Source organism: Zonotrichia albicollis, chromosome 16 (genome assembly GCF_047830755.1).
Source record: "Zonotrichia albicollis isolate bZonAlb1 chromosome 16, bZonAlb1.hap1, whole genome shotgun sequence".
Taxonomy (NCBI): domain Eukaryota; kingdom Metazoa; phylum Chordata; class Aves; order Passeriformes; family Passerellidae; genus Zonotrichia; species Zonotrichia albicollis.
Window position 1 is genome coordinate 14,047,067 of NC_133834.1, and position 23,505 is coordinate 14,070,571.

The window sequence follows — 23,505 nt, forward strand, 5'->3', positions numbered from 1 at the left end:
AATTGGGAATTGTTCCCGGTGAGGGTGGGCAGGCCCTGGCACAGGGTGCCCACCCTGGATCCCTGGCAGTGCCCAAGGCCAGGCTGGGCAGGGCTGGGAGCAGCCTGGGACAGTGGGAGGTGTCCCTGCCATGGCAGGGGTGGCACTGGGTGGGCTCTGAGGTCCCTTCCAACCCAAACCACTCTGGGATTCTGTGCAATTGTTGCAGCGAGCCAGAGAACAGGGAGAGAATGCAGCAAAGCACAGCAAGGCTGGGACAGGAGGTGCTGACAGCAGCCTGGGGCCATTCCAGGAGTGCAGAACACCAAGGGCTGCAGCCTCAGACCGTGATCTCCCCTGTGGGACAGCTCCTGAGGAGGACACTGAGCTCCACCCTGAGCAGGGATGGGAACACACTGAGCCTCTACCTCAGCTCCTGCCAGCCCCAGCCTGGGCAGCTGGGCTAGGGCAGCACAGCTTCAGCAGCTACAATAAGGAACAAGGAAAATAAAAAAGCTTTAACTATCTCCCACCAATCTGTTTTGTCCAAAGTAATCTTCTTTCTCCCAAGCCAATATTGACTCCCCAAGGCAAGGAGCAAACAGTTCTGTACGTGCTGTACAGCCCAGCCCCTTATCAGGGCTGAGACAGAAGTGCAGTTCACACCACAAAGACTTGCAAGAGATTTTATACAAAATGTTTGGATTTTTTTTTTCTACCAGAGCCCTACCCAGTGTTTGCAAAGCACCTCAAACTTCCTTTCCATGGCACCCTCAAACTGCACCACTGTCAAAACAAGACATATTCTACTCATTTTATTTTCTCCTTCAACTTCTACAGAGCCTTTTGTTTCATTTTAAACAAACTCTTTAAATAAGACAAAGGCAATCAGCTCCTGCTGTCTGACTTTCACCAATAAAGCTCTCTGTGCAGAGTTCAGGGGGTGGTGTTAATGCAGATTTTAATAAAAACAGCCCATTTTAAAGCTCTCTGCTTCCCTGCCCCAGAAAACAAGAACAGCTTGGGAAACTGAGGCACTGCTCCACCGCTGAGACACCTTCCTGCACAGCACTCCTGGACACACAGAGCAGCCTTGAATCCAGCCAGGAGCTCACTCCACATCCCCCTCTCCTTGTCCCCCCAGCTCCAGAGCTGGAGGCACATCACCATATGGAGCCAAAGGATGACACTGAGTCCCACCTGCAGCTCTGAACTGAGACACCTTCACACCATGGCAGCACTCACACAGCCCCAGGGCCTGCAGGAATGCTGAGGAATGGTCACTAATTCCAACTTTCCTATAGGATTCTGCAGAATCCCACTGCCACTGCCTGCACAGCTCAGTCTCAGCAATGGCAATTCAAGTTTTACCCCAGGAAACAAACCAAGGACTGCAACAGCCTGCAGAGAGAACTCAAAAGGAGAAAAGCATTGGAGCAAACGGCTTTGCTGCACAAATCAATGTTCCACAAGCAGCCAATCAAGCCTCAGCAGTGCCCTGAGACTTCAGCTGGCTTTTCACAGCTGCCTGGGCACTGAGGTGGCAGTGCCAGGGCACTGGGTCATCCCTGCACCTCCACCTCAACTGTCCCCACTTGCAAATCATTCTGTTCTTACAGCCAAACCACCCCTCTGGCATTCCCAGCAACTGGAAAAATCACATCAACAAACAACACCTGCATTTTTAAATTTAAATCTTAAATTCAACTGCAGGGATGTGCCTCTTCTGTATCTTCTGTCAGCACCAGGAGGAGGAAGCTGCAGCTGTGACCAGGCAGAATGGACCAAGGCATCCAAGCAAACACAATCTCCCCTTTCCTCAGGACACAGGGAGGCACCGGCAGCACCCAGAGCCCTGAGCTCAGCTCAGCAGCTGCTGTGCCATGAGGAAGACAAAGGTTCCCAAAGGTGAGGAGCAGAGGGCAACAGCCACCTGTGTGTCCCATCTAGATGGAGAATGAGAGACCACAGCAGGGAAGAAGGCAGAAAACAAATTTTTGAATTTTTGAACCTCCCCAAGCCCAAGTGCAGATTTAAACAGTCAAAGGTGTTACAGCCAATCTCAGGCACCCTCAGCCTCTTGAGATGTTGTGATGTGAATTAACTGCTCCCCTGCAACACCTTTTGATGTATTCAGACTGAAAGTTTTAGAAACAGGTCAGAGTTAGCAATTTTAAAATTCCAGAAACCCTAAAAACTTGGCCTTTTACTCAGGAATAAACTCCTCTTTAGCTAAAGCTGCTATGGGGACAGGGTGCTCCCTTCAGTTTTGCTCTGGACACCTCCTTTCTGTGTTTTAGCCCTAAAAAAAGGGATCCAAATACTTTTGTTTTGTGAAAAGCCCTTGGGGAAGCCACCCTTTCCTCCCCTCATTGTCACTCCTGGGGCACAGCAGAAGCTGCAGCCACATCGTGGCACTGTCCCACTCTGCTCACGTTACATAACAGCAAATCCACCCTTCTCAAAGTCCTGATGGCAGAAGTTAAACAATGGCAATGCCATTTACCTGGTTCTCAATGAGAAATCTCTCACAGGAGCAGCAGGGAGGAAAAAGCATCTTGGTGTGTCAGCAGCGGACTGAGACCTCAGTGCTGACAGTGCTCTGTGCACTCTCACTCTGCACCCTGGAGCAGGTGCTGCAAGGGGCAGGAGGCAACACAGGGCTCACAAATACTCAGCAACCTCCCCAGTCCCCTTCTCTGGATCATTTTTAAATTATTAAACCACCCTAAAGATTGGAAGCACAGCCAGGGATGGATTGTCCTTGTGGAATAAACCCCTGGGGATCCAGCCAGCCCCCAGGTTCACTGACAGCACTGCTGGCACCCACAGCACCACAGCACAGGCATTTCATGGGGTGAACTCTCCTGGGGCCTCCCTCAGCAGCACAGCCACACAACACTGCTGGAAACGCCTCCAGAGTCATCTCTGTGTCAGGATAAACCTTCAACAGCATCAAGGGAGGTGTGAAGGTTCAGCTCACACTGGTTTGCAACACAAACAGGTAGAAACCTCCCCCTCCAAACCATCCATTGAGAACTGAACAACTTGATTTGGTTACTACCCTGCACTGAAGAGATTTAAGCCCTGGCAGCCCAAGCTGTGGAATCCTTGCTGCTGTCCTGGCAAGGAGCAAACAGGGCACCACTGGTCACCCATCAGGAGCCTTTTCCCAATCCAGTTAAGGCAGAGCACATCACTGGCAGCTCCCAGAGCAGACAACAGCCCTTGATTTCTGAGTGCACCAGTGCTGCTATCCTCAGTGCCTTGATTTGCTCAGTGCCAACAAAGAGAGGCCCTGGTGGGTTTGGAGTTTGGTATTTGGATGTTCCCATAAATCCAAAGATCCCACAGCCCCACACCACAGCAGCATGGGAACCTTGTGTCCTTTATGGGCTGGAGGAGAAGGATTCTGCCTCCTGAACACTGAAGGGGAAGGTGGTTGGGGTCCAGGGTCCCATCCAGCACCTTCTCCTTTGGGTTTAACCAGAGGTTGCCAACCTCTCCTGGTGCAGGTTTGGTTGTTGTGCAGATCTCAAGGAGCCAGAGCCTCCAGATGAGCTCTGCCCTTGCACACAGCTGAGCAGGGAGACAGCAAGGATGGGCAGGGTTTATAAAACTGGAGAAAGGAGCGTCAGGGAGCAAGGCTGGAAGGACTCTAAGGTAATAATGTAACACTGGAAGGCATGTAAACAATTCTGGATCATGTTAGCTCTTTGAGTGTAGGAAAAGGAATACTGACACACCTTAACTGCGCCAAGAACCCCAACAATGGTGTCAGGAACACATTCTTCAGATGCAAGAGGTATTTGCAGAATTACTACCTGAAAGTTGGAAGGACAACCCACTGTGGGAAGGGGGAAGTTGTAATCTAGGGGAGTAGGAAGCTGCTGGAAAACTCTGCCCTCAAAACATCACATTGCTGCTCACTGGGAACAGCCTCCAAACAGGCAACAGCATCTGTGGCACCTGGATTTGGGGTGAGGATCCCCTGGTTTGTTGTGTGCTGGCAGATTGAGAGAAGAAGATGAACACTGAGCAGCTTTGCTATCAATGGAATACTGACATGGATAAAGAGCAGCTTTGCAGGACCTGTGCACAGAGTTGTGTTTAACTGAGATCCAGCAATCCCACAGCCACATCTCAGAAAGGCTTCACAGGCTCCATGCTGACTGTGGAGAGGAGATGGAACAGGAACCCCACCATGGATACATTTATTACTCATACCCCAAAATCACATGGGGATGAGAGGAAGAATCAATGCACTCTGAGTTGAGTTCAGATGGAAAGAGCCCCCATTCCATCAGCAGCCAGTGCAGCACCACCTTTCCCCAGCTCTTCCCTGGCTGATCAGCTTGTTTTGGGAATAAAAATCCTCTCACTTGATTTGGTGTCAGAGGGAGTTGGCTGAACTAGAACAGTTCAATGGTCAATATGATCCCCAGCAGGGCACCAAATGCCAGAGAGGGAGGTGGTGGAAGCGTGCAGAGGGCACAGCCTGGCACAGCCCAAGCCCCCAGCACAGAGCTCCCTCTGTGCAAGCAGCTCCTGGGCTCCTGCAGGCTCTGCTCCAGGGACCTGCACTGAGCTCTCTGCAGGGCTGGGAAATGTTTGTGCTTCTCAGCTCACTACAAGGACTCTGCTCCCTATTCCTGCTTGCAGCAGCAGGAAGGGAGCATTCTGATTTCCTCCCTGCTGCAAAAGCACAGAGGTGTGTGTGTGTGTGTGTGTGTGTGTGTACGTCTGCATGTGGGTGTGGGTGTGTGTAAAAATCCTGAAAATGTTGTGCAGCACCATTGGTTCAGTCCAGAGGGAAGCTGGGATACTCAACTGTGTTTGGTGGCTTCCAAAGTGTCACCAGCTTGGGACCAAATATTGCCAAAGGTAACATCCTCACAGTGGTTGGTAGTTCAAAGAGGCTCAAACTCTGTCTCATCACTCCCATGAAACCCATGAATGATTTATCTCTCCCAGTCCCTTCCACGAAAAGTCCCAAACGAAATTAACAAAACCCCAAGAAATCAAACAGGAATAAAATAAATAAATAAATAAAGGCATTCCCAAAACATTTATTTTGCTTCTCTGTCTCTCTCCAATCAGCTCCGAGACACCGATGGCACCTACCTTCACCCACTGAGCTGCACACGGAGCCAGGAGCCCTGAGCTGCAGCACTCCCGTGGTCTCTCCTGCTTCTGGACATCTGTCCCCAGAGCTGGCACTGTCCCAACCCTCCTTCCATTCCCAGGATCAGTAACTCATTGGCTATATGGAAAAGAAGTGTATCCAAAGCACACGATGGCACATGGAGGCTGCAGAAGCACGGGGAAAGGAGAACAGAAGGGCAGCAGCTGCTCCTCCTGCCCCGACTAAAGGCTGAGCCACGGCACAACTCCCCTCCAGCCCGGCCCAAAGGTGCCACCCCTCGCCCAGACATTCTTGTGGTGCATTACTGGCACTTTATAGCAGTCTCATATGGTAGATACATGCACATGTCTGTGTGTTACATACAAAAGGTCTGATAACAGTAAAACATTGTTCCGAGAGATATAAAAAACCCAAGGAGTTGCATTAGCCAAAAAAAGTGTTTTGTGAGAAACGACAATAAAAATGATATAACCACAGCTTTTTCTTTTCTTTAAAATTAGATAAATACCCAAAGCTATGATTTCACTTGGGGCCTCTGTACCTTGACAGGGAGTCCAATGGAGTATATCTGAAGGCACTTAATATCCTCTACTCAGCTGTAAGATGGTTGCACAGGGAGCTGGGGAGCTTGGGATGTGGTTTGGGGCATGGAGGAGAGAGATGGATGAAAACAAGCCCTGAAGAGCCATGATCCACACAGCCCCAGGTGCCGAAATGAACACAAACGTACAACCCAGGGGTGGAGAAGGTCTCTCTTGGAAAAGAAAACTGCCAATTGCAAAAGTCTGTGTGTTTCTATGGACAGAGCACTTCATGCAACTCTGACAGTTCATCATACACTCTTAGAGATATTTAACTTTGTCAGTTCATTGACCTCCTCAGTCCCCGTCTCGTCACAGTCATCCTTTTCCACGGCTTTGCCAAACCTGCACCTCTCCTCTGCCTTGGCCGTGTCCTTCTGGAGCTTCTTGGCGGGAGGAAGGATGTCCTTGGCTTCTGAGCTATCTGTGCCATGGGCAATCTTATCAGAATTCTGTACAGAAGGCACCAAGTTGGCAATCTCATCCGTGGGAGACCGCCCAATGCTGCCATCCACTTGAACCCGAATGTCTGGAGATATGGACAACTGGTGGTGGGGCACGATGCCGTTGTCCATGCACTTGGGGTAAAGGTAGGTCTTCATCTGCCCCTTCCCCTTCACATTGACCGTCCCCCTGTAGTCAAAGTCATAGCCCATCTTGCTGAGGATGCGGTAGCTCTCCTCACTCACCTGGATGCGGCACTCGACGCCGGTGGTGTCCATCCTGCTGGCGATGTTCACAGTGTCCCCCCAGATATCGTAGAGCAGCTTGGTGGTGCCGATGACCCCGGCCGTGAGGGGGCCGTGGTTGAAGCCGATGCGCAGTTTGAAGTTAAACCACAGCATGTTGTTGTTGAAGTCATCCACCACCCGCATCATTTCTTTGGCAAATTCAAAAAGGGTCTGCAGGTGCCCGTGGGGATGGCTGCTGTCCTGGCACTGCGACGTGTTGAGCCCCGACGCCGCCATGTAGGTGGCGCCGATGGTTTTGATCTTCTCGATGCTGCTGTAGTGGGGTTGGCTCAGCAGCTCGTCGAAGTCCCCGATGAGCTCGTTCAGGACCCGGTAGCACTCCTTGCCTCCCTCGTAGTTCTCCTCGTAGAACTCGCTGAAGTTCACGATGCTGGCAAAGATCACCCCGCCGCTGTCGTGGTTTTTGGAATAGCTCTGGGACACCTTCAGCTGCTCGGCCACGTGGTAGGGGATGATGTTCCTCAGCAGCCAGTCAGCCTGATCCCTCATGCTCTGGATCTTGGTGCGGTGCAGGTCGGCCTCCACGTCGCCGTGGTAGTGCAGGCGGTAGCTGACCTCGAACTCGCGGTTCAGGAACCAGACGAGCAGGAGCAGCAGGAAGGACACCAGAACCACCTCCTGGCCGATGAGCTCCGCCGGCCGCCGCGCCTCGCTCGCAGCCGAGCTGTTGCACGGGCTCTTCCTGGAGCTGCACAGGGGGACAACACACAGGGGTGGTTTAACTTAGGGCATGGCCATCCCTGCCCACAGGTAGAAATGATGGATTAGAAATGCTAAATTATAAAATATCCATTGAGAACTTCATCTGCTGTTAAGGAAACGCCAAAGAATTAATTTAATTCTTAAACTCACCAAGTACTTCCATAAACTCATCAAGAATTTCTTTATCATCGTGTTCAGTGGCACAGCCCAATCCTGTTTTAAGGACTTCAGCAAGGAAACAGTTATTATTATACCTAAATATATAACTAAAAACACTGTATGTAAATTTGTACTTGTGTGTGTGTTCAGGTATCTGAGTGCACCCCCCACTGTATGTGGGGGTGCCTGTGAGTTTCCAGGAATTTATCTGGTTTTGCATTTTTTATTACCTCCAATATTCAGAACCAGCTGCTTTACACCCCTGTGCCTTTCCCTTGTGTCCTCACCAAGGACCAGGAACCTTTGTCATGTGCCTTTAATGCTACACGGGAAGGGTTTGGGAGAAGATAACCCTGTAAAAGACACTGTGGAGAACCCCATGGCAGCAGGGGCTTGGAACTTCAGGAGCTTTAAGGTCCTTCTGACCCAGCCCACTCTGGGGTTCCATGAACTGCATGGAAGTGGGGAACACGGCTGTGCTGACATCTTTTCTGCGATAAAACCACTTCAGCTTTTCATGGCGGAGACAGAAAGTTTCTCCAAGTGCCAAGATTACATAAAATAATCAAGAATTCCTGTCTGCCATGGATTGGGAGCAGTATTTCAGATCCTTTCGACAGTTCAGTGCCTGCCTGTGCAGATTATGAGGCGCTGATGGAGCATCTGCCAGTGCCAAACCACCCTGAACGAGGAGACATCTGCACTCTCCAATCTCAACTTCCTGCAGAGATGCAAAGGCACAAATTGAATCTGAGCAGGCCCCACCTATGCACTCCCAGAAGCGAAGGCTGAGCACAGACAGCTTGGCATGCAGTCATTTCTGCAGGGATCCAACTGCATTTTTGGATAAAATCATGCCAAAGCTTGAGATCTGATACGAGCAGACATGCGTTGAAGTTTGCCGAGTTAAGAGAAGGTTTGAAAAGGGAGAGCATCACATCAACCTTGCTCCTGGAGAGCCAGACAGGAATCCACACTCAGCACCTGCCTGCACTGCTCTGGGAAGGCAGGAAGGGATTAAAACTCAGCACAACTGGAGCAACAGCTCAACAAGAGAGGGCTGAATTTGTTACTGTAACATATGAAAACATTCCTGAGTTCATTTTGTTGCTTCATGTCCATGGGGGACAGGCTTCCACTCTGGATATATTTCAGAACTGAACTTTATTACAGGCACAGTTTTTTTTCTGAGTTTCATTCTCAAATACTTGATTGACAGGAAAGTGTGATGAAACAAAACCACAGCACAGCTGTGAGACAGATGAACGTGCCCCATATCCAAAACCATTTCTCTGTGCCACAGTCTTTGTATCTGTTCCCTTTTTTACAGAAATCCTATGGGGAAAAAAGTTTCTGGTGAGTGAAATATTTACAAGAGAGTGCAGGCTGAATTTCAGATGAAAGACAGGACAGATTACATTGAAAATTACTTATTTTGTTTTCTACCATAAATACGCTTCTCCCAGGAGAAGTGAAGGTGTATTCATTTATTCCCTCTTCACAAGGGGACCATGAAAGGAGGAGATGGCCCAATTACATCAGATTCCTGTAATTGCTGTACCAAGACACTCCTTCCTCCCTGATTCTCAACAGAACCTCTGCTCTGAACCTGTTTATTTCCTCCCTTGAAAGACAAGTCAGAGACAAAGACAAAGACAAGGTTTAGTGGTGGCCTTGGCTGGGTTAATGGTTGGACTCGATGATCTTTGTTGGTCCCATTTATTCTATGATTCCCTGATCTTGGAGGTTTTCCCCAGCCTCAATTATTCCATAATTAATGACTAGCAGGGAACAATTCCTGAAATACAATCCCTGTTATTTTGGAGGTGACAAAATGCCCTCCCAGCTTGATGGGCCAATAAAACAAAATGATGTGGGTCAGAGAAAATATCTTGGAAAATAAGAAGAGGTGCGGGAAAGTGAGGAAGGAATCTGGATTAAGGAGCACAATTCAGATTCTTTGAATCTGAGTTCATTATTTCACACATCTTGTGGGCAGAGATCTGTTACTGACTCTGTTCCTGCTCTGAGAGTTTGATCCAGATAATCCCTTCTAACATCAGACATTCCTGCCACAGGGATTTACTTAAGCCATTAAGGGCTTTTTATTTACAGTGTTGTGTACAAAACACTCTCAGAGCACTTTAACTCCTCTGCAGTGAATGAGGGGAGCACCCAAAGGTTCTGTGGGGAGCAGTGGGGGCAGGATCTGCCTTTGGGGAAGGAGCTGCTGCTCCCACTGCCATTGCTGGAGCTCCCCTGAGCTGCCCTGACCTCGTGGGCTCCAGCCCTGGGATGGGCATGGGCAGGGGGGGACTCACTGAGCCCTGACCTCCTCCATGCATGGGGAATGGGGTGGGATCCCTCCTCCAGAGCAGGAGATTTTATCCCATTGTGCCTCAGGATGGAAAGCTCTGATTCCAGCCGCAAGGAGAGAGGAACTGCATCACCCTCATGTGGAATTCCAGCCTGGGATGCTGCAGTGAGCAGGGCACAGGGCCTACAGGGCTGGAAATCACCTAAATCAGCTCCCAGGCAGAGCCATGACCTGGAGTCACCCTCTGCAATGAAAAGAATAAAAACTCTCCACACTTCCAACAGGAAGGATCAATCCCCCACTGCCCAATCTCTCAAGTCTACTTTTTATGAGGTGCTGCAGCAGAAAACTGACTTTAAAAATCATTCCAATTGAGATCTTGAGCTGACAGTGTCTCTCTAACTCAGACTGGTGAAATGCTGCCTGGCACAGCCCCTCACTATTAACTTGGCACCTCCATCCAGGCTGTGAACACGGAACAAGTGAGACTCCAGAGACAGAATCTCCTTTGGCTTGATCACAAATCATCAGGATAATGGCTTTCCACTTACAGAACCTTCTGGAAAGCCAGTTTGCTTCTGAGCCAGTAACCCCTGTTTGGATTTGGGTATCTTGCTGTATTGAAAGAGCAGCTCTCCCTGCTAAATCTGAGAAGAATGCAAGGGAGGAAAGGTGTGGAAAAGGGGATCAAAGTGCTGCTGTCCATGAAAAACCTGCAGTGGGTGCCCACAAACCCTTCCCTGCACCCAGGTGAGTGCAGACTCCACTCAAGTGACCAATTCCTGCTTCCCCTTGGAAAGTGGCACATCCCAGCTGCTCTGAGGTGAGGAAGGAATGAAAATGAGAAATGTTTCCCTCAAAGTTCATGGCTGTATCCTTTGGGCTGCCTGGAAAACAAGGGAAACTCCACATTTTTATTTACAGACAGTTCAGAGGTGAACTCTGTGCTAAGGCTTCATTACCATTACAACTGTCTCTCTTCCCAGGCAACATTAATATTATCTCAATTCTTGATCAAGGAAAGGGAACAACCTCATTACAGACAACACACAACCTTGTCTAGCCCTCCTAGAACATGAGAAAACTTCAGTGCTGAGAGGGGTAAGCAAGGAACCTGATTTATGTAATTCTGGCAGAAAGGTGCAGCAAAAAATTTTGTTAGGCTGAAGAGTTTCACCTTCTGTTAGTCCATTACCAGAAAAAAGGGGAAATTCTGTACTCTAGAAATGTGGTGTTCAATAATAAACAGCATAAGAACCCTGAAGAAAGAAGCCAAATTCTCTTTAATGGCAGGAACAGAACAGGATTAACTCCCAGCTCTCTCTTTTAACTCCCAGTGTTTGTTAATGTCCAGGTTTGGGCAGGGTCAGGCAGGGGAGCTGGACTCAAGGGCAGTGCTGAGCAGAATTAGCACATGGGTCTCTTCCTCAGCTGAAGGAGCACACACAACATCCAAATAAAAAGTGGAAAATGAAGTTTAGGAATGTTTAAGAGGTGACATTTTCTGGTCACTGCCTTGCTTGGCCTTCAGCTCCCAAGCCAAGCCTTGCAAAGGAGGGAAAGCCTCACTCACAGAGCTCCCCAGAGACACCTCCATGGTCTGCTCAGCAACTCTCCCTTCCCCTGTCACCAGTCACAAGTTACATACTTATGGAAGAAAAATATCTGCAGGAAAACAATGCTTGACAGGTGATCTTCTCACAGATTTCTGTCACTGAGGGGAAGACCCAGCTGTCAAAGGTTTAAGGCAGGATCAGTTATTGATCAGTGATCAGCAGCTGCCCAGGAGCCTCCTGGGGAAGAGGTTTGGAATTCTGAGGGGCACAAAAGCTTCACAAACACAAAATAAGGATCCAAACTAAGGCTGATCCTGAGACACCACTGGAGTGATCAGCACACTGATGTTTATCAAAAACAAACAAACAAAAAAAAGCCTCCTCTATTATTTTGGTTTTAACTTTCCATTCTGGATTCAATGAACTGGAATTCTCTTACAAAAAAGAACTTTCATTAATCAAAACCAGGAAAAAGGAAAATCCATGTAAGAAGAGGCAGAGCCCCCCCAAACCCCAACACTGCAGTAAGAGCTGAGTCCTTGGTGAAGGAATACCCAAAGCAACCCTGCTCTCATCCCTCTGTACCAAACCCCATGTGTTTCCTGAACTACCACGGCATTTGTGGAGATGAGAGTTATTAGAAAGGAATTTTGTTTTGACACAACCTCCCAGGACAAGCTCCTGAAACCCCTTTTACCAAAGTCACAAATCCAAGTTCAGTCAAACCCAGCATGGCCCAAAAATTGCCCCCAAATTTGCAATGAGCAAACCCAGACTTGGCTAACACCAAAGGCCAGTAAAAACACTACAAATGGTATTGCAAAAACTTGCAATAAACCCATGAGAAACTCAACACTGAAATCACCAGAGTGAATCTTTAACACACTTCTTTTAAGGGGCCATTAATTACCCAGGACGGGATTTTTGTTTGCTTTGAAAGGCTCCAGGTGAAATTCCCTTTGCTCTCAGTTTGATGACTCCCTGCCCTGCCTGGGAAGGTGACAGCCAGGCCCACGGTGTCACAGCCCAGCCTGGGAAGGAGCTGCCTGCACATCCAGCTTTTCCTCTGCCCCAGGGAATTCTCACCTGCCCAGCTGTGAGAGCATCCAACTCCCACTGCTTCTGAATGGTGCAAATCAGCCAAGGAAATCAAAGAAACAGCTCGTGCTAGACACAGAATGCTCTAAAATCTGCTGCTACTGGAAAAACAGATGCTGTTTTAAATAGTTCCTCCATAGTTCTATTGCCTAGAAATCCAATTTAAGGAGAAAATATCATTACACAACTCTGTGAGTGCAGCACCAGCCCTGATGAGTTTTGGTCATACCCAAGTAATCTGTAAAGGAAATTACAGGAGAAGCTTAAACACAACTTGCTGAACCAATTTGTTGAATTCCCAAGGTATTACTGTGGATGCAAAGTTTTGCTCCCTGTAATTCACTGAAAATGTTTCTATCCTTAAATATAAAGATGGTAATTTTATAGAAAGCTTACCTAAAGTTCTGTGCCAAATCTAGATGAGGAGCTTCCATGGAGCTGAAATGAGAAAAGCACTGATTTCAGAGGGAAAGCTAAAGCAATCAACAAACATCCTGCAGCATTCCAGACAGAATTTTCCATTTCCCTATTGCACAGACCAAGAACTGCACTGCAGACCTGATAACTGCACACAAACTTTGTCTGAACATGATTTATCTGCTTGGGAGAGGGAACCAGCCAGAGCTGCAAATCCCTGAAAAGGGAAACTGGAACTTTGGAATGCCTGGAACAAGTAATTGTTAAACAATCCCATCTTACCTGGAAATAGGGAAAAGCAATCCCAGAGCTCTAAACTCCATTATGCCTTCATCTTATGTGAGAACACAGCACAAATATTTTAAAAATAAAACACAAAGAGAATAAATCCCAACATCTCCAAACAAAAACCAAAACAAAAACCAACAAAACAAACAACTCAAAACCAAAAAACCTCCCATATCCCCAAAACCCTAACACAGAACCTATTTTTAAGATGCCATTAGAGAAAACAAGTAATTCAAACACTTTGCTTATTAATTTGAATTGCAATTTCTACAGTGCAACCAAGTAACAAGAGAGTATCAAACTCTCAGGATTAGTTATAACTGGAAAAGGAACTCAAAGTGCAGAATGGATCTGCTATGGTGCACACAGGGCTGCAACTGCCACCATGACAAAAATATTGTCAGAATCATGGTAAGAGACAAACAAAAAGATGATTATTAACAAACTGAAGCAATGGGTTTCACGGACTAAACCTGTGTGACTCTTGTTCAGGATTAATTCTATCAATTACCTTTCAGACCTGCAGTTCAACCACTCTATTACTTGAAATATTTATTTTTGAGGGATGAAATAACAACATATTCCATGATTTCTGAACCTTGCCCATTCATGGTCACTGCTGTTCACACCACAGGTGGAAACAAGAGAATTATTAAGAGAATGGGGTTTCTCACCATTCACAGAGCCCCTTTAGCACTCAGCAAGAGCTGATGCTGTGACCTGACACAACAGCAAGGTCTCCACCTCTCACCTTTGGGAGGGCCATTAATAAAGCTGAAATGCAGGGAAAATGCCCAGTTCTGGGTCTTTCTCTCTGCACAAAGTCTCAACCCAGAGCTTGTCCAGGAGTGCATCCATGGCCCCTTCACCAGGCTCTGCCAGGAGCCCCAGGAACTGCTGGGGAATGAGGGAAGAGCAAGCAAGGAGCCAAGAAATGGCACTGAGGGTCTGCTCTCTGCTAATTCCCCTGGAAAACCAAACCTGGGGTGAGTTTGGAGCCAGAGGCTTGGGCTGTGCTCCCTGGGAACAAGGGACAGCACAAGAGGAAACAGCCTCAGGTTGTGCCAGGGGAGGTTTGGATGGATAGCAGGGCAAAAAATGTCTTAAGCAAAAGTCCTGGCACAGCTGCCCAGGGCAGTGCTGGAGTTCCCATCCCTGGGGGATCCAGAAGTCCTGTGGATGTGGCACTTGGGGACAGGGGGCAGTGTGGCCTTGGCAGTGCTGGGGGACAGCTGGGTTTGATGGCCTCAGAGGGTTTTTCCAAACTCAAGGGTTCTGTGATTCCAGGGCTCTCAGTGAAGCTGAGCCACTGAAAGCACCAGTGCCACAAAGGAAAAACCACAGGGAGAAATCTTTGGGACTGGGAGAGGGTCACTCAGGGCTGGGGACAGATGGGGGATCCTGAACCCAATGGGACAAACCCATGAGGAGACCAGGGAGGCTTCACAGCCAAACACTCCCTTCCTGCCCTGCAGCTGGAGAGATCTCCCCTCCCTCCCTGTCCAAGTCCTCTGCAGACAGACAAGAAAGGGATTTGAGGGAGGGCAGCTGACAGCCTTAACCCTTTGGGGTAAAAGCCACTGCTCGGACCATGGCTGGGGGACCTTATAGAGATACTGAGTGTGCTTTTGAATGCTTTTGTTTGTTTTGCTTTGTATTCTTGGTGGTGTTCTGGATGGGGTCAGTGGAACCATGGAAGAACCCAGCATACCAACCTCCTTGTGCAAAAAAGAAAAAAACGGGAATTGTTGGAGATTTTTTCAGAAATGGCTTGGAAGGCAGCTGTGGGGGACAGGTTCTCACAGCCAGTTTCTGTAAACAGCAGAGGTTCTCAGGTTGTTTTTAATTACAAGTAAAAGTGACAAACATGAAGGCCTTGAGAACCTTGCATACCAGAGTTCTCAGGCAGCTTACTCATAACAAGTGGATATTCTATCTTTGGCTGTTTTGGGAAAGCAAAAATAATTTTGAGAACCCAAATCTTGGTATTGGAAACATAAGGAGGGTTTGGTGTGTTATCTCTGACCTGTTGTGAGCTCGAGTTTGCAATATGCATGAACTGAATTAACACTGTTATAAAAAGTGACTGATGGAGTGAATAAACGGAGTCGATGCTGATCAAGGAAGATGGGGCTCTCCCTCTGACTTCAATAGGGATTCTTCTGTAGTCACTATGATTTACAAATCATTTGTCAACTGACTCCAGCTCCAGGATGTTTTTTTCCAGGATTTTCTCCCTTCAACCCTTCCAGCCACCTCAAATCACAGATGTGAGCAAGTCTAACAGGTGACTTTTATTCTCCCCTTTTTTAAAATATAAATTTGATCAAGATTAAAAGAGACCACAGAAGACACTGAAAGAGGTAATTAAAGCTAAATACTCACTAAAATATGTATCTGTAAATTCTTTGTGGTTTGTTTGGAGTTTTTTTCATGTTTTTCACTTTATGATTCAGCAGGTCTCTGAAGGAGAGGAACTGACTGATTGAGGAGAAGACCTTGCTGAGTCCATCCCAAGGTGGGGTCTCAAGCCACTGAGAAGTGCAAGCTGATTATAAAATTTTGCCAATAGGAGTAGAAGGCTGGAAGGACCCCCTTGACAAGAAAACAGCAGGAGAATACTGCAAACAAATTCTCCTTGCAGAAAATAATTTATCAGAGAAAAACTGGAAAAATTTAAGGTTATTGCACAGAAACTGCATTATCTTGATTCCTCTGGTTACAGTTCTGCAGAGTCCTCTGAAAAGGCAGGAAACTGAGAATGGAACTGGCTATTAGATCCCATTAAACCTAAGCACCTGCCTTCCACACTGGAAAATGCATTGAGGAAGGAGGTGGAAGAAGAATATGTGGATCCTAAGGTAAAAATAAATCCAGAGGGGTGTTGGGGAGCAGTTGGGCTCTCTGGCACCACAAAACACCTGGGAAATTCCTTAATAAAACAGATTTTCAAACTAATGGTGAAAGGCAATTCTGTGGCTCTGTAACTGTGTCCTAGGAAGCACAGTGTGTCACACAGAAGAGGCACCCCCTGAAATCCTTCAAGAAAACAAATAAATAATGAAGAAATAAAATCATTAAAGTTGAAATGCTGGAGAAAGTCATGGCAGACAGCAAATCCCTTGTTTCCCTGGGAGGAGCCCAGCTGAGCTCCCTGGAGTGAGGCTCACCTGGAGGGGCACAAGGACACGTAGAGCAGGATGAGCAGCACTGCTCCCACCACCGTTGCCAGCAGGGATCTCATCCAGGAGCTGAGCTGGCAGAAGTTACAGTACTGCACAATGGTGATGAGAATGGCACAACACATGAACATGGTGTACTGCAACAGAGAGAGAGAGGGGGGTTAGCAGCTGCCCAGGGCCCTGCCACACAGCCACCATGGAGAATTCATCCTGGGGGATGGGCACAGCGAGTGAGCCCATGTGGAGATGGAGATCTTCCCTTCCAGCAGCAAGAAAACCTTCAGCACTGGAGCTTTGTCACTGTTTTCCCTGGATGGAGGTTTTATCACACACCAAGTTATTTCAGTAATTTCCAGAGCCTCCAGCTTACCTTGGTCAAAGCTCAGTGCCTCTTCTCATTCACAAAAAGGGAAAAAAAGAAAAGTGAAAATTCATGGTAAACTCCTCTCCACTGCTGGGGTTAGATCCTGCTTGCTCTACACTGAATATTGAAATTCCAATGCATTGGAAATGCAGAGTGCAACTTCACCCACCTGCCTGCTTTCAGAAACTCCTCAGAGAAGTTCCCACAGTGCCCTGTGACAGCTGAGTCCAGGGAAGGAAGGATCTGCCCCAGTGACAAAAGGCAGCTGCAGTCACTGCCAATGGACAAGCTCACATTTTGATTAAGGTTTGATTGATATGAGGTTCCAAATTCCTCATCTCAAAACCCCTTTACCTGTCCACAGCTTGCTGGATAAAGGAAAGGAAATGCAGGACAGATGCGCTGCCCAGAGCACCTTCATTTCCCCAGTACAACCTCACAGTGCTCAAAACTCTCAAGTGTGCCAATGATGTGCCAATTTTGGTTTCCCAAATATATTCATGACCATCCAAGCTAAACTAGAGACTCCACACTTGGATGAAGGAGTTCTGGTCTAGCTTTGTGCTGTGTTTTACAGCATGAAATGATCATTCTCTCCCCTTCTCTCTCCCTTTAGGTTCCTGTGCAGCTGAAGTGCAGACTCTGCAGCCTGGCAGTCCTGTGGCATAACAAACAAGCATGTGATTGAGAGCAGACACAGAGGATGGGAAAAATCCTTACATAATTCACCATTTTTAAACCACAAACAACAATTGTTGGATTTTTTAATGACTTAAAAACGGATAAAGGAATTTCAGAAGTGTCCATAAAAACCCCATAACTTAAACTTACTTTTTTCCCCCCATTTGAGGTCTCCTGAAGTGGCAGGGCACTGCTTCTCACTCCAAGTGATGCCCCAGCATGAAGCCAGCCTATAGAGGGTCAGGATGTGCTGGATTTTACTATGGATGCATGGCTTTGGAAAGTTTTTTTTTTTTTTTTTTTTCATGGCTATTTTTGTTAATTTTCATTTTATAATTATTTTATGTCCAGGGAAGGTATAAAATGCTATGAATAAAAAAAAAAACTTTGCAAAACCATGTCATAGTAAAGGAGGAGACTTACCTGACCCTCTATAGATTGACTCCATTTCCTAGAGCTCCATGAGTGTGGGAACACTGAGCACAAGCTGAGCTGGGACATCTCTTGGAGAGTGAGCCAACAGCCCCACGACTCTGGAGCACCTGCAAGAGGAAAAAAAAGCAAAGTTCATTCTCAGTTTGGTGATGAAAATCACCATTTTACTGCTGCTGCCTCAAGTGGTTTGACTCAACCTGACCTGTGTTGAGAACACACTCATAAAGTGGTTCTGATATTATCTGAAACATCTGGAGAGATGATCAAGGATGGTGATGAATGGGATGGTATCAAAATCAACAGATTTGAGAGATTTGAAGGTTTTCAGCTCCCTTCCCTTGAGGAAAACATTCCTATGGGTAATTTACTGATAATCATGGAGGGGAAAGACCATCATTAAATTGAATGAACAAACAAATCAATTTACAGCTTAAAATGTCTTCCCTAAAGCTCCAAAAGGTAGAAACTGCAGAATGATCTTAAGCATGGGATGGACCAGAATGTCAGCCACGCCCTGCTGTGGCTGTGACAACCACGGGATGTGTGTTTAAATCAGCAGGGACCAAAAAATGTGTGGTCACATGTTCCCATGGAACAAACAGCCCCCAGCAGCCAGGAATAAGCTGGGATAGGAAGAGTGAAGAGGATCTGGCCATTACCTACACCCTGAAATAGCAAAGCTTTGTGAAACAGAATTCCCTGAGGATCCTGGAAAGGAAGGATTGCACGCTGTGCTGCCTAAGAGAAACCTGCAGAGAAACAATCTTTCATCTCCAGCTTGAGGCCATTTTGTTCACAGTTTTTAAGCCTTGATTTTATGCTACAGTTGGCTTTTAAATTAAACTGTTCTCCCCCCTCCTCACTGTTGCCCATGGCTGGAACAAGAGGTGCCTTCCAACCCAAACCATTCTGTGATTCCATGAATGTTTAACCCCTTGTTCTCCCCTTCTGAGTGCTTTTAATAACAGAGACACCAAATTCCCTATGGATCTCTGTGTCTGGGTTAAACATTCCAATTTCTTTCCCTTCCTTTTCAGAAGGCAGTTATTGCATTCCTTTAACCATTCCCACAACCCCTGCAATGGCCATTCCTAGGTACCAAGTGCTCTCTCCTTTGAGTTCCTTCATCTCACTCTGCAAAGCCAAAACACCCCCCACTAATCCTGTTCCCATTGTTGAGGTTCACTGATACAGCTTCTCTGACTCCAAACTCCAAATCCAGCCCAGGACAATAATCCTGGGATAAACCACTGGAATTATCTCAAAAAAAATCCTGCAGAAGTGCTTGGTTTAAGAGAAAAAGGTATGCAAGCAGCAGGAATTTCTAGGTATCCTCTCCCCTTTTGTCAGAGAGTTTTCACCATGGCTGTGTTTACATAACAGACCAGGAATTCCATCATGCACAAAGCCCCATCCCTCCAAGGGATCTGTATCAAACAGATGTAAAGCAGGAGGGAGGTGGAGGAAGGCAGGCAAGCAACAAGCTTTGGTAGCTGCAAACACTCACTTTAGGGAATGGAGTTCAACAACTTACATGTATATTTGTTTCAAAATCAGAGGTGAAGTGTGAAAAAACTGCAAGAGCTGGGAGGGAAACCAGGATTGCACCGAAGAAGTGTCGGGGCAGCCAGCCAGATATCACCTCCAGGAGCCGCTTGGTGCAAGTCATCACCTCCTCCAGGAAAAAAGCCATCCTGGAACACAGGAAAGCAGGGAGCCAGGCATTAATGGCAGCACATCTCCCTGCACCCTCATTTACCTGTAAAAACAGAGCTTCAAACCTATCCCTGAGGCTCTATGAGCAACCAAGGTGCCACAGCACCTGCTGGTGACAGCCAGGGAATAATCCAGCCCGGCTGCTCTAGTGAGGAGAGGCAGCAAATTGAAAGCCAAACTTCACTTCCTTGGAAGCTTAAGCAGAGAGAAGACTCCTCTCCATTCATAAATAAAGCAGGCAGGCAGAGGGGAAACTTTCCCAAGTGAAACCTACTGAAAATAACACCAGGAACGTCTGAGGAGCAGGGCAGCCCCAGCACCCATCACAGCGCAACCCAAACCAGTTCTCCCAGTTGGAAGCAGCCATCCTGCCGGCATTCCCTGTCATTGGGAAGGGGAAGGGGGGCGTGGGCTGCGAGCTGGCAGAGCCCGGCCCGGCTGGCACCGCCCCGCGGGAAGGAGCCGCTCTCGCCCGCAGCTGCCGAGAAAACCACGGCAGAAAACCAGAAAACCCAACCTGTGAAACGCTGAAGGAGCCAAGCGGGAAAGCTCTGGAGAGCGGCTCACCGGAGATGCTTCTCCAATGAGAGCAGCTCTAATTGCTAAAATGAATAAGGGAAGGGAAAAGGATGCTCAATGCTCAAGGGCATTGCATAGAAAACTCATATTTATCCACAGAAATAAATCTTCGGGATAACTTCCTCCTCAAAGCTCAGCATTAGTCACTTGAGAAAAAGTGCAACTGCTGTTCAAGTGCTTAATTATTTTTAAGAAGCTGTAAAAAGGTGGTGGAGCACAGTTGGCTGCACCCAGAGTCATTAATGGCACGTGTGGATTTATCAGACTCAGGCTGAGCAGGTGATTCTGGACTACAGAGCCCAAACAATACAGAATCACACCTTCTGCATGGCCAGAGATGCTCACAGCTGAAAAAAAAACCCCAAAACACCCAATAAATACAAAATTCCCAGTCTCCAAAGTCACATAAATTACCCCACATCACCTATATCTCCAAAAAGAGAAAAGATATCCATTAATTTTTAACCCTGTTGTCTGAAATACAAGGTTTTATAAGGGATAAAAACCTGACACAAACCAAGCTAAATTTCAATTTCTATATGCCAGTTTGACACTCATTCCACACCTTTAAATATAAATTGTTTGTGAATGAGACTTTAATTCTCCAGTCTGGAATTCTGTGAATTGCAATCAAAAGTATTTTGTGCAGCATAAAGAACTCTTCTCTAATTGCATGTGTTAAAATCTGTAAATTATAGTTAAATTCATGGGAAATGAGGAATTTGGGAGGATGGAATACACTGTAATTCATCCGGAGCCCACGAGAGGGTGCTCACAGATTTGCAGGTTTAATGAACTTCCACTCACGCCAAAAATTCTAACTGTGCTCCACTGGAAAACAGAATTTCCAGCAAAGCACTGAAATTTCAAAACTGGATATAAAAGATGTTTAAAAAGGGTCTCTAGAGTATGAACTGGGGTTTCTGAAGGGGTACAGAGTGTCAGAACTGTTCCTGTGCCCAGGTCTGAAATCACCACCCAGCAACACCTCTGAAATGAAGCCCCATCCTCCAGCACCGATGGTTGGGATTGGCAGTGCCAGGGCTGAGCTGGGAGCCCGGGAAGGGAAGGGAAGGGAAGGGAAGGGAAGGGAAGGGAAGGGAAGGGAAGGGAAGGGAAGGGAAGGGAAGGGAAGGGAAGGGAAGGGAAGGGAAGGGAAGGGAAGGGAAGGGAAGGGAAGGGAAGGGAAGGGATGCCAGCCCAGGCTCCCTGTGAGGCAGCAGTGCCACCTGTGCCCACGCTCCCATCGAGGCTGGCACAGCCCCTGTGGCACACGCCCAGCCCGCGTCTCTCACCCCAGCCCACACACCAGGGACTCCAGGGTTGGCATCTCCCTTCCTGCCAAGCCTCCATGCCAGGACAAACTCCTGTGGGAACCATAGCAACAAATCCAGGGGTGAACCCCAGGGGTTAATCCTGCCAGGAGGACTCTGCTTTATTCAGGCAGGTGCAGACTCCAGGGCAATGCCACCTTTCTCCTGCCAATCTTCACCTTCGTGCACTCATTTTTTGGGATGGATTTAGCGTGGGGCTCTGCACTCTGGAATTACGGGATGGAATTCTCCTCCTTAGCAGTGAATCCAGCCCAATGCTCCCAGCACAGGAAGTCAGGGGTGCATTAAATCCAGACAGCAGTGAGAGCTGCAGACAGATTTAATGGCTACAGGGCAGTATCAGTAAATAATGCAGTGTCAGTGGGCAGCTCAACAGGGCTTAAATGCTAAAGCATCTGAGCTGTTTACACAAGCTGGAGTTCAAATTAGTAACTTTGACATAAATGATTAATGGCTAATGGAGACTGTTACCATCATTTTTGTATTTACTGGCAGTTTAAAATCAATTCCCAGAGTTCAAATCAAAAGCTTTTGGCATAGCAGCAATTTGGTGGGATATTAAATACCAGATGTTAGAAATAAATAAAGGCAAACAGACTCCATTGTTTTCCTCAGCATCAATACTCTGTATCAGACGTGTTAACAGATCTGCTTCATTAGGCTCCAGGGGCAGAGAGCAATTTCTGCTCCTGGTCATGAGGAATTCAGGAAGATCCAACGCTGGCCACAGGAGAGACAGGGGTGGCACCTCAGCAAGGCTGGGAAGGTGAAGCATCAGGAATAAAGCAGTTCTTCGGTCAGGTAACAGCACAGCTTCCCCTCTGCTGTTGCACTTGCTTTCTTCATCCACAGGATTCTCTTTTGCTGTCTAGAAAGGTCCTTTTAAATTCATGAATTAACTGAAAGTTGACTCTCTTGAATAGGGCTAAACACCCACTCTTCTGCCTTCCACCCCTCACTGAAGCACGCTATCAAAAGCAACACATTTCTTGTAAATAAACTTATTTATAAGCAGTTTTACTCGAGGGTAACATATCAAAATTATCTAGTGAACAAAACTTCTAGATTTACACTAAATATTGGGCAGCTGCTGGGCAGAATCTCTAATCTCTATTCCCGCAGAGCCACTCCTCAGACTCCCAAGTGGAATCTCACCCATCGTTGTACATTCAATGACAACGGGGTTTTTTTAAATACCAGAACTTTAGGATCTGTTACACTTCAGTTGAGCTCGTCAAAGTAGCTGCATTTCAAGAGGGCAGAAGGACATTCTTCAGAGAACATTCACAGAGGAGATGACATCTTCCACGTGCTCACAAATGAAGCACCAATTTTTGCCTGCAGCTTTATACAATTAATTTTCGAGTGGCTCTTGTGCTAACAGTGGGATGCTCATCTATAGGTACTCCAATAATTTATTATCAGACACTTCAGAGGAATCAAAACATCCTTCTCCCTCGTAAGCTTTGCTCCATGAGGACTTGTGCTGCTGCAGAATTCAATTTTAAGGTGTTTCCACTGCCCGGGCTGTGCCAGTGCTGTGCCTTCCCCTCCCACAGCTGGGCTGAGCCAGGGGAGCCCTTGCTAGGCTGAGCCCTGGATTTAATTATTTAATGACAATTTAGCTGATTTAAAGGCAGGGTGTTTAGCATCGTGATAATGAAAATACAATGTGAAACTTAGGCAAGGATTTTCTGGTCTTAAAATAATCCCTTTTCCTGAAATTCTGGGAGTGTGCCCAGCATTGTAGTCCAGTCTCCTCCCCAAAGATATCTCAGTGGTATTCTGTGATTGTCATTTGGGATGACATTTCTGCACAGGAAGTTCTGCACTGTTTCTGTGCATAATGAGTGGTCAGAGGGAGCAGTCCTCACTTGGAAGAGGATTTGAAGAGGAAAAAGATGATTTTCACCTCCCTGACAAAGTGTGTGCCTCAGGTTACGGAGACTGGGCTGGCCCAGAAGTGCATTTCGGGTATTTACTATAAAGCAAATACAGAATAAAAATCCAAACCATCCCTGCTGGTTTGAAGGAGAGGACAGGGAAAGGCAGAGGTCACCTGTCCCATCCAGCCACTGCTGGTTCCCAGGGTAACCAGGAGAGTTTGAAGGGTTTGGAGATCACAGGTCAGGCTGACAGCACAGAGCTGCAGGGAAGCCAAACCCCTGCACAGCCACTCACACACAAAACCACTTTGCCAACTCTATACAGACTGAAAA

General features: G+C 47.2%; 1 protein-coding gene across 2 annotated transcripts in view; it reads right to left on the reverse strand.

The window, feature by feature from the left end:
- Positions 1–636: 636 nt before the first annotated feature.
- ADCY9 (adenylate cyclase 9) overlaps positions 637–23,505 on the reverse strand; it is a 91,883-nt gene continuing 69,014 nt past the window's right edge. For both annotated transcript variants that reach the window (XM_005492113.4, XM_005492114.4), the window contains 4 exons: positions 19,192–19,351; positions 16,166–16,314; positions 12,687–12,728; positions 637–7,146 (listed from right to left, as the gene is read on the reverse strand). In XM_005492113.4, the coding sequence (XP_005492170.2) occupies positions 5,958–7,146; positions 12,687–12,728; positions 16,166–16,314; positions 19,192–19,351 (1,540 nt within the window). In that variant the 3' untranslated portion in view covers positions 637–5,957. The remainder of the gene's footprint in view (positions 7,147–12,686; positions 12,729–16,165; positions 16,315–19,191; positions 19,352–23,505) is intronic.